Source organism: Astyanax mexicanus, chromosome 20, assembly GCF_023375975.1.
Source record: "Astyanax mexicanus isolate ESR-SI-001 chromosome 20, AstMex3_surface, whole genome shotgun sequence".
NCBI lineage: Eukaryota > Metazoa > Chordata > Actinopteri > Characiformes > Acestrorhamphidae > Astyanax > Astyanax mexicanus.
Genome location: NC_064427.1, coordinates 22,263,090 through 22,274,366, shown reverse-complemented (window position 1 = coordinate 22,274,366; position 11,277 = coordinate 22,263,090). Strand labels below are relative to the sequence as shown.

General features: G+C 40.6%; 2 protein-coding genes across 3 annotated transcripts; one reads left to right on the top strand and one right to left on the bottom strand.

Moving 5' to 3' along the window:
• Positions 1-45: 45 nt before the first annotated feature.
• Positions 46-6,181, top strand: brf2 (BRF2 RNA polymerase III transcription initiation factor subunit). Of its 2 annotated transcripts, XM_049468375.1 has the most exons (8): positions 46-253; positions 818-1,022; positions 1,413-1,567; positions 1,679-1,738; positions 2,210-2,534; positions 2,935-3,112; positions 3,341-3,553; positions 5,009-6,181. In XM_049468375.1, the coding sequence occupies exons 3-8, from the start codon at positions 1,420-1,422 to the stop codon at positions 5,441-5,443; spliced, it is 1,359 nt and encodes a 452-aa protein (XP_049324332.1). In that variant the 5' UTR covers positions 46-253; positions 818-1,022; positions 1,413-1,419; the 3' UTR covers positions 5,444-6,181. The 2 variants fall into 2 exon arrangements, with proteins under 2 accessions (XP_049324332.1, XP_007255031.3); XM_007254969.4 differs by lacking the exon at positions 818-1,022 and having other exon boundaries at positions 48-253.
• Positions 6,182-7,568: 1,387 nt separating this feature from the next.
• prlhr2b (prolactin releasing hormone receptor 2b) lies at positions 7,569-11,277 on the bottom strand. The gene is made up of 2 exons (XM_007255030.3): positions 10,802-11,277; positions 7,569-8,205 (listed from the first exon to the last, which is right to left on the bottom strand). The coding sequence occupies exons 1-2, from the start codon at positions 11,233-11,235 to the stop codon at positions 7,569-7,571; spliced, it is 1,071 nt and encodes a 356-aa protein (XP_007255092.3). The 5' UTR covers positions 11,236-11,277.

The following is an 11,277-nucleotide window of genomic DNA, read 5'->3' as shown; positions in this document are numbered from 1 at the left end:
TTATAAAAATAAAAATTGCAATTAATAAGTGGGTGAAATGATATAATTCTTATTAATCTTTAGTTTCATTTATTTGCTGTGTATATAAATCTGAGCGTTAGGGCGGAACTAATTATCTGTAGTATGTGGTTTCCGCCCGGAGCGGCCGGTATGTGGACAGTACGCAGGGCGAGCGTAAACATTTTCCGCTGTTTATTATTAATTTAATATTTTTGGGGTTTCTGGATTTACTATTCTGTACTGAAGCTCCGCGGTGAGTCTCACAGCTCTACTCTCACACATACCGCTGGATAATGTGTAGGAAATTTGTGTTTATTGCATTTTTAATCCCTGTAGATCCCGGGCTAATGCTAATGCTAATGCTAAAGATGTCCGTCTGCAGATAAATTAAAAGTCCTTATTTATATTTATGTGAATTAGTTAATTAAATAACAATACTAACCATAAAAATGAGCTTAATGTGTATAACTCATTACTAACACCCAATCTCTATTAATGGGAAAACTTTGCCTTATTTTAAATTACAGAATGTGAAACATATAAACACGAGGCATAATAAAAGTCAGAATCAAAACGAGTTTATGAAAAATAAACAGCAGCTTTAATACCAATTTAACACGATTCACAGACCAAAATGTACATCTGCAAATTGTAGGCGTTTTAATGCCGCACAAAATAATGAGAATAACATCTGTTTAAGATTTTTTACATTATAAACTTGATATGGAAGACTATATTAAAGCTATGCAGGAACACATGCTGAATTATTTAGTAAACAAAATGTATTAAACTAACTAGAATATGTTTTATACTTTAGATTCTTCTAAATACGTAGCACATTTATCTTTGAGGACAGATCTACACACTCTTGGCCTCTCAGTGTCTTCTTGAGGGAGAGTCACCTGGAATAGTTTTCTCAGCGTTTTGAAGGAGTTCCTGGAGGTGCTGAACAATAGTTGCTGCTTTCCCTTCACGCTGCAGCTTATCCCAAATCACCTCAAATCATCATCTTAGTTCATCAGGTTTTACTGTTTACTATGTAGTTCCATATGTGTCCCTTAACTGTTTTCAATTTTCATGTCTTTAATATTAATCTACAATGTAGAAGAATTAAGATTAAATAACAATAAAGAAATAAATTAAATAAGTAAAGAAAAACACTGAATGAGAAGGTGTGTCCAAACTTTTGACTGGTATTGTATAAATGCGGCTTATTAAAGGTCTATGATTTTGTTTTTGCAGAAAGTAGCGTGATGATATTTTAGGGCCGGTTTTCACCCCTATCTCTAACGTGTAGGACTACTGAATCAGTAAAGAGTCTTCTGCTTTATATAATAAGAGTGATATATACTATAAATGTTTTATATAATAAGAGTCTGATTTCTATAATAAGAGTCCATGTGCTGCTGCAGGTGAGCTATGGTGGGCCCCTGTCCTGAGTGCGGGTCAAGTAACGTGGTGGAGGATGATCTGTACTCTCAGAAGCAGTGGGTGTGTGAGGACTGCGGCTCACTGGTATCAGAGGGAGTCTTCACCACCACCCTCAGTGACGAGCAACACAGCCGCAGTAATCACTAATAAAACTAATATACAATTAAAATTGAATAAATCAATAATAAAATCTGTAATGAATAATCTTCCGGTTATTAATAACCATCTGTTTTCTTTTTGTGTGCAGCTGTGCCATATTACGAGAGCACTGAGACCAGCAAGAAACCCTGTCCCAATCTTATTAAAGGTAAATCTCATCTGATTCACTTCATTTAACTCTATAACTCAACTTAGCTTTAAAACTTTTGTTTATTAATTATTTTAAAGTGTTACTAAACTCGTCCACGCTATTATTAAAACCTATGGAATTATTAAGTGAACAAAAAAAGTGTTAAACATGCCAGAATATGTTTTACGTTTTATGAGTTAATTACTTAAATTTCTTGCCTCTTAATGTTCCTGAACATTCTGATGATGAAACTGGCACTGATTAGGACAGCCCCAGGAAAGTTAATCAGAGTTAATAGTCTCAGAAACCTCAAGTTAACAGCTCCCCAGATAAGAGCACCTAAATGCTTGTTATGAGTATTTTGGTTTGTTTAACACTTTTAAGTTACTACATGATTCCTTATGTGTTCCTTCATAGTCTGAATAACTTCAGAATTTATTTACATTATGTAGGTAATAAGTTTAAGTGTGTGTGTGTGTGTGTGTGCAGGTCTGAGCCGGGTGCGGGCTCTGTGCCGGATCCTGCGAGTGCCGGGTGATATGGAGTCGGGGGCTGTCAGTCTGTTTGAGCGAGCTTACGGTAACCCAGCCTTCCTCCAGGTGCGTCTGCAGAAGAAGGAGGTGCTGGGCGGGGCTTGTATTCTTCTCATATGCAGGCAGAACAACCGGCCCGTCACCATGGGCACCATCAGCAACTTGCTGGAGGTGGAGCTAGCTTTTGTTGGTGTGGTTTATCAGGACCTGATCAAAGCTCTGAACATCGAACCCTCAACCGCCACCAGCCTCATCAACATGCTGGAGAGCTACTGCTACGGGTACATATTTAAATTAGTTACATATTTACCTAAACATAGTCAATCAGACAAAACGTGATGGGCATAGTGGTTTGGAAATGAGATGAGTTCAGGTAAATTTCTGGTGTATTGCTATCTTGGCAGCAGAAAACACAGGTGCTCCACTTACTGAATACAATCTAGACAAATGTCAACAGTAAAACGTCCATTGCTATCTTGGTAACACAGGTGCGCCATGCATACACCCCTGCTTATTACACACACATGAACACAGGAGCTCAAACCCAACTATTACATCAACAATAAGCAGAATAATAAATAAACGAACATTGCTGTTTCTGTAAATTAGCTGCTGGAGCACCTTTACAGCATGTGTGTGTATAGAATGTGTGTGCATATAATATTTGTGTGTGTGTCTTAGGTATAAACTCTCTCCTGGGGAGGTGGCGGAGGTGTTTGCAGAGACGCCTCGGCGGCTGGTGGAGCGCAGCACTGCGCTGGCGGAGCTGGCAGCTGATACGTGGCTGGTGACGGGCCGGCAGCCTCTGCCACTCCTCATGGCGTGTGTTTACGTGGCCTGGCAGTCTTTAAAACCAATGGTGAGATTTTATAGGACTGGCAGCAAATGTGTTGCATAGATATTTCAGTGAACAAAACCCAAAACAATAGATCACATATATACCAATATAAATCAATGTATATCATTATATACCAATATATATATATATATATATATATATATATATATATATATATATATATATATATATATATATATACCCACTGTGTGTGTGTGTGTGTGTGTGTGTGTGTGTGTGCGTGCGCAGGGGCGAATGAAGGTGAGTCTGAATAAATTCTGTGTGATCGGTGGGCTGGGGAAGGAGGTGTGTGGGGCGAGGAAGGACACGGCCCATAAGCGTGTGGTTGAGCTGCGGGACGTCCTGTGTAAACTGGGTAAGGAGCTGCCGTGGCTGAGAGGGGACACTGTGGAGCCTGGCACTGTGGCCAAACTGGTGGATGACATCCTAAAGCACCGGCAGGTACGACACAGACAGTGTGATGATGATGATGATGATGATGATGATACCCTCCTATTATGTTTATTTGTCAGGAACAGAAATAGTGTTCCTGGGTCAATTTGACCTGTTGCATGTTTAATTATCCAAAAGCTGTGCAAATATTTTATTACTAGATCCATTTCTAGTTGTTATGAATATAGTCAATATTAAGTGCAGTGGTGTTCCTCTTCTATAACAGGTAATAGTTTAATTAGAATAATTCACTCTTTTTTCATGAAAAAGTCATGTTCAGACCTTTTTTAATATTTCACTACTTTATTACTTTTGAAAGACCAACATATAAAACAATAGTTTTACACAACATTGAAACATAACATTGAAATTTAGTTTTAGATTTTGTTTTTTCAGGCGGTGGTTGCAAATATGTGAGATTAACCATTTTCATATTATATGTTGATTACAGTAAGGCAAGCAGAAGAAGGTTCATACTGAAAAAATACTTTTACTTATTTTTCCTAGATCTTCAAACTTTATGACGGGTCACATAACCTGGGGGTTAATACAGTAGCACCACGGATCATATATTTCACTCTGTAGTTCTTTAATTACAGACAGCAGATCTGTATCTGTTTCTTTGTATACTTTATAATTATATATTATTATTATAATTATAATTCTTTAATACTCAGCACACACAGGATATAAAACCACCATAGAACAGCTATTATTATTATTATTATTATTATTATTATTATTTGGGTGGTGGGTTGTTATTCTCAGCACTGCAGTGATTAGCACTGATTAGCTTGGTGGTGGTGTATGAGGTGTTAGGTGTGTTGTGCTGACTGTGTCCTGTGGGCAGAGTCCTGTTGCCAGAGGACTGTGTATATACAGTACAGGCAAAAAGTTTGGACACACCTTCTCATTCAATTAGTTTTCTTTATTTTCATGACTATTTACATTATAGATTTTCACTGAAGGCATCAAAACTATGAATGAACACATGTGGAGTTTTATGTACCTAACAAAAAGGTGAAATAACTGAAAACATGTTTTATATTCTAGTTTCTTCAAAATAGCCACCCTTTGCTCTGATTCCTGCTTTGCACACTCTTGGCATTCTCTTAAACGCATTGAATGAGAAGGTGTGTCCAAACTTTTGGCCTGTAATGTATTGCATAATATTAGCATTTAGTTTCATTCTGTAAAACGATTTGTGAAACGTTTTTAAAGATATTAGTTGGTAGTAGTAATAGTAATAGTATTAGTGTTTTTGTTGTTGTTCTTATTATTTATATTTTTATGACTGACATAATCCTTTCATAATAATATTTATAATATTGTAATGTTTAGTTACTTCTGTGTATTTTTTTTCAACTAGTCAGTACTCAAGAAATCATTACATTCTTTTAAGTGATTATTTACAGCTCTAACAGAGATGTTATATTGTTGCTCTATTGCGCCCCCTATCTGCAGGCCCTGCATCTGAAGGCTATGAGGCATTATGAGGAGGAACTTCAGCTGCAGTTTGGCGATCAGCTGGCCAGCTCCGACTCGTCAGCTCCGGCCACATCTAAAGCAGGTGACAAATCAGAACCGGACCCCTCCCCTCAGTCTGAGCTAAGTCCATCAGAATCCAAGCTGAAGGGGCGGAGCCAGAACCTCAGCACTGTAAATACAACAGAAGTGGGCGGTGAGCCCCCTGCTGGTGAGCTGCACTGGGGGAAGAGACACCTGTTTCTGCCCCCGTCTGTCCGTCCCGACAAGCAGAGGCGAGTCGACCCCCCAGTGCCGGCGGTGACGGGTGATGAGGAGATCTCTGACAGTGAAATCGAGACCTACATCCGCTCGCCGGAGGAGATCCGGAAATACCTGACCGTGCAGCAGAAGCTGAAGGAGGACGGGGACTGATTATCTGTTCTGATTATTGGTTATTGATCAGTGTGAAGTGCTCCAGCAGTTCATTTCAGGTTATTTATTCAGTTGTAAAGTTTGTTATTGTTGTTGTTTTTTTTTTTGCTGTTACTTGTTGTTTTAATAAGTTGCACTGAGACTAATGATAAAAGTTTGTACTTTTATTGATTATTATTACTGATTATTTGAAGCTCAGGCACTCAGCACTTTATAAAATAACCAGCGAGGGTCAGAACAGGGATGGACGCTTTGTTTTTGGACAATTCCTACAAATTTCGGACCAAATACAGGGAGTTTATACAGGCTATCATTACTTGTTAAACAATAGAAGAAGAAAGAACTGGAACGCCCACAACTGTATGGCTTACACCTGTCTGGTGTGTAAGTTGTGAGTTGCTATCTTGTGAGTGAGGCTGGTCTAGGCCTGTCACAATATTTCTGTTAAACAACTTCTCAACATGCCCTCAATTTTTTTTCAATCCTTCATTCCAAAAATAGACTGTGATGTGACTGAAACACTAACTCAATTTTTAGAATATTTGTATTTCAATTCCATTATGTACATTTATTTTCTAAATTGAAAAGTCTATAAAGTTTATAAAGTCATGCTCTCTGTTCGCAGCCTGGTTAGTGTCGTCTCGTTGATGTCCTTTCCTGTTTTTTGCTGCTCTGGTTTTACTGGGATCAGATTTTTATTATTTGTCTGACTCAGTAATAATAAACGTCCTGTTCTTCCTCGTCTGAGTGATTAATCTGAGTTAATGGTTTAATTAGTTGGAAAGGTTAAGTGAAGCTCAGCTTTTCATTATGCTTCATTTATTCTTTTCCTTTATATAAAACATAAGCTGTGCAAACTTTACACAAACGTGCCTGTTTCTATGGCAACCACGTCCAACCTCATTTTATGAATGCTTGTATTATTGGTGCTATTAAAGTTCTATTTTTAATTATTTATTTCCATTTTCTTCTGTGGCCTGGCAGGATTTGGCTGCTTTCTGATTGGTTAAGGAATCTGTAGAGGGACACCCGATTGGAGTGTAGCTGAAGAGTGAAAGCTAGAGTTTGGCAGTTGCTAGTTGGTTTCAATCATAGTCAGGGTGGTTAGGTGGTTGCTAGGGTGTTGCTTTCTGAATGTCATGGTATCTCTGATGGTTGCTGGGGTGTTGCTAGTTGAATGTTGTGGTATTTCTGGTGGTTGCTGGGGTGTTGCTAGTTGAATGTTGTGGTATTTCTGGTGGTTGCTGGGGTGTTGCTAGTTGAATGTTGTGGTATTTCTGGTGGTTCCTGGGGTGTTGCTAGTTGAATGTTGTGGTATTTCTGGTGGTTGCTGGGGTGTTGCTAGATGAATGTTGTGATATTTCTGGCGGTTGCTTGGGTGTTGCTAGTTGAATGTTGTGGTATTTCTGGCGGTTGCTGGGGTGTTGCTAGTTGAATGTTGTGGTATTTCTGGTGGTTGCTGGGGTGTTGCTAGTTGAATGTTGTGGTATTTCTGGTGGTTGCTGTGGTGTTGCTAGTTGAATGTTGTGGTATTTCTTGTGGTAGATGTTGGTAGGTGTTGCTGAGAAACGTACACCATACATTTTGTATATGACTCGATGAAAGAATTATGGTTTCTATATGCAAATTGCTATGGGGTTGCTAAATGGTTGCTTTGGGGTTCCAAGTATTTGGGAGGATGTTGCTTAGTTGTTGCTTCCTCTACTCTTTGAAGTGGTTGTTAAGCCATCACAGGTGTTTTCACAGGGTTGCATGTTTGGTTGCTATTGGTGGTGTTGCTATAGCGTCTGAAGTGGTTGCTGTCCTTGCTATAGTCGATCAGTAGAGATCTAGAAATGCTGCAATTTTGTCTGATGGCTGAATGGTTGCTATGCTCTTGCAAGTAACTGCTAGGACCTTGCTATAGTGTTTATAAGTGGTTGCTATTTTATTCAAAGTGTTTGTTTTACTATTGGAGGTGGTTTTCATGGTGTTGCATTGCTGTTTCAGTTGTTGCTATGTGGTTGTTAAGATGTCCTTGCTATAGTTCTTCTGGAGTTGAACTTCAGTCATGGTACCCATCTAAGTCTGATGATTAAGTTTAGTCATACTATTTAGCTAAAGTTTGACATCGGGACTGTTCTGGTCACAGCACGACGCTGGCAGTAGCACAGCGGTTGGTGGAGATGCCGATGCGACGTCTGCAGGTAAAGATCTTGCGCAGCTCGGCGCGAAAGCGGTCGTGCAGCCATGCATACAAAAACGGGTTGCAGCAGGACGAGCTCATGGCGCACAGGTGGCACAGCAGCTGGATCAGCAGGAAGTGGCGTTTGTTGATGAGGCGTATGTCGATGTCCCGCAGCACGTTGAAGACGTGGATGGGCAGCCAGCACACGCCGAACGCCGCCACCACCAGCGACACCAGCCGGAAGATCTTTCTCTTCCGGGCTCGCTGGGCCTCGGCCTGCGCCCGTGTACGGTGCCCCGGTGCCACGCAGTTCCGCAGCTTGACGGAAATGCAGAGGTAGGACACGCACACGGCCGACAGCGGCAGGATGTAGGTGATCAGCAGGGTGCTGTAGGCATAGACCAGCCGCTCTGTTTCCTGACCCAGCCAGAACTCCTCGCAGATAGTCAGATCTTCACCCTCGAACTCCACGTGGTAGGTGTGCACCACGGCCGGAGCCACAAGGGTGCAGGACAGCAGCCAGATACCAGAGAGAATGTAGACACAGGCCACCATGGAGATCCGCTTCTTCAGAGGGTGCACTGTGGCATAGTACCTGTGGAGGTACCAGCAGCAAGAGGAGTGGTTAGATGAACAGGAGAAACCAGAATTAAAACTTTAAAACCATCTGTCCAATTATATACAGGAGTTGGACAGTAAAACTGAAACACCTGTCATTTTAGTGTGGGAGGTTTCATGGCTAAATTGGACCAGCCTGGTGGCCAATATTCATTAATTGCACACTGCAACAATGAAGGTTTATTTAGCAGGGTAAGAGCACAGTTTTGGTCAAAATATTGCAATGCACACAACGTTATGGGTGACATACCAAAAGAGGACAAATTGTTGGCGCATGTCTTGCTGGCGCATCTGTGACCAAGACAGCAAGTGTATCAAGTGTATCAAGAGCCACAGTATCCAGGGTAATGTCAGCATACCACCAAGAAGGACCAACCACATACAACAGGATTAACTGTGGACGCAAGAGGAAACTGTCTGAAAGGGATGTTCGGGTGCTACCCTGGATTGTATCCAAAAAACATAAAACCACGGCTGCCCAAATCATGGTAGAATTCAATGTGCACCTCAACTTTCCTGTTTCCACCAAAACTGTCCATCTGCACAATAAATTATTGTGGTCTAAAACTAGGTGTTTCAGTTTCATTGTCCAACCCCTGTATATGTAGGCCTGACCTTTTGAGGTACAGACTTTTCTAGACCTCTGAAGGTGGTCTGTGGTATTTGGCACCAAGAGTTAACGCCTCAATATTCTTCATATTGCTGAAAAACATCCCTCCTGCTACAGATTAAAACATTATTTTCTTTAATAATGAATCCAGGTTTTGGTTAGGATCTGATGATGGTCAGCTTTGAATATGGAGTCTCTTGGTTTCAGTGCTTTAATCCTTCCTTTGCTATGAAGCAACACACTGCTTCAACTGCTCCACTGCTGGTGTGATTAATAATCTAAAAAACGACAGTCTGTCACCCCTAGCAGTGATATCAGGAACAGTAACAGCTCAGTGATATGTGAAGAACATCCTGCAGACACGTGTTGCTGCCTCTCTCATGGCAGAACCTCCAACTAATAGCATTTTCTTTCAGCAGGATAATGCTCACCCACACACAAAAAGGGTTTGCTAGAAATACAGGAACATCTCCACCTGATTGCAGCCTTTCCTTTTCCTGCCTGGTCTCCAGATGCATCACCAATCCAGCATTTATGAAGCAGCTGGGACGAGTGCAGAGCAGGATCTACAGGTCCAGCTGTAGCAAAATCTGTGGGTAAATGTTCTGCAGGATCTATTTGGAACCTGTACACCTCCACACCCAACTGTGTCTATAAGCTGTGAGATTTTTCCAGGCTGGTCTGTTTTACGATTTTAAAAGCTCACTTTAAAACTGAATTGGCATTGACCTCAGATCTTCAGGGCTGCATGGTAATGGTGACCCCATCTGCTGCCGCCAGCTTTTAACTGATCTGTGGAATATGTGCAGATAAGCAAAAGCTGCCCAGCACTGCAGCCTCACATCCTCCTTCTTCTAAAGCCCTACAGAAAGAGGTCCAGTTAAAGGAATCAGGAATTTGAAGGGATCTTTTCATATCTAGGATCTGACCTACGTTACCCAGAGCAGCTCCTCACCCCAGCCTGCTGTAGAACCTTTAGAACCTACAGTACAAAGCCGAGGTCTTCACCTAGTCAACTGGAGAGGCCTTCTCATTCAGAAACCTGCTATATTCAGCTTAGACTCTTTAAGAAAATCTAATTCAGTGCATCATAAAATATCACATTTTAAAGTCAAATTGTCTTTAACACTTTCAGACCCTGCATCCATTACAACGAATATCATGTATTTTGTTTATTTTTAAATGTTTTGTTGAGTTATTGTTAATCAGAATAGACCATAAACCAGCCAATGAAACAGTTTATAAACCAATGAAACAGTAGCTTAGCCCCGCCCACTGCATTGGAAAAACAGTTGTACAAGAACTAACAGTTAATTTTTGTATTAATTTAATGTGATTTCGAATACCTTTAAATCCTGTTTTGTACTGTTTAGGGATGGTTTATGAAATAAAAAGCTAAATTTGAAATATATGAAATATTATACACTGGCTTCCAATACAATGAAAATAAAAAAGAATAACTTAAATATTTTAGAAAATTGGGTTTATTTCCTATAGATTTTATAGTAGAATATTAGACTATAATATTTTACTATAGAATCAAATGTTATATGGCAAATAAATTACAGACAGAAAACAGCATTCTTGTATTTTTTTCAATCACTGGAGATTCAGGTTTCAAAGGGTTAAAAAGCTTGTAATGAAACCTGGTACTGTAGTGAAATTTAATTGAGTAATTTTACATTCATTAGAATTTGTCTCTGGACTGCAGATGAAATTCAATTCTGACAATAGCAATTTTCGTTCTATATAATTGTTTTGTTTAGAGACATTCCTTTTACTAAACAGTCCTCGAAGAAGCTCTTATTTAAAAGCTGCTCTATAAGCAAATACGATTCTATATTGTACTAAGAGGGGTTCTTTGACCACTGATAATATTGATACACTGTTTTATTAATTAGTTAATTGCTTAATAATCACTTTAATCTAATTAACTCTGATTGGTTGGGTGCAGTGCCCTCACCTGTCCACTGCGATGGCGGTGAGCGTAAAGACAGAGACGTAGACAGTGACGGGCTGGACGAGGAACACCAGGTAACACATGAAGCGTCCGAAGGTCCAGCCCCGCGGGTTGAAGGCGTAGGCGAGGGTGAAGGGAACACAGGTCACGCACATCAGCATGTCTGAGAACGCCAGGTTACCGATGAACACGTTGGTCACGTTGTGCATTTTACGTGAGCGGCAGATCACGTAGATCAGCAGGTAGTTTCCAAATACTCCCACCACGACCACCAGCACGTAACACGGCACGATCAGCGGCTTAAATGCCTGCAGCAACTCCACGTCTGCAAACGGGTAGCTCTGATTGGTTGAGCCGTTCTGATCCACCTTCACTTCATACACCTGATCACTAGGGGGCGACACGCTGACCGGCACATCGTTGCCTCTGGCATCCATACTGCTCTCTCTCCCGCTTTCTCTCTCTCTGTGGGACTGAAC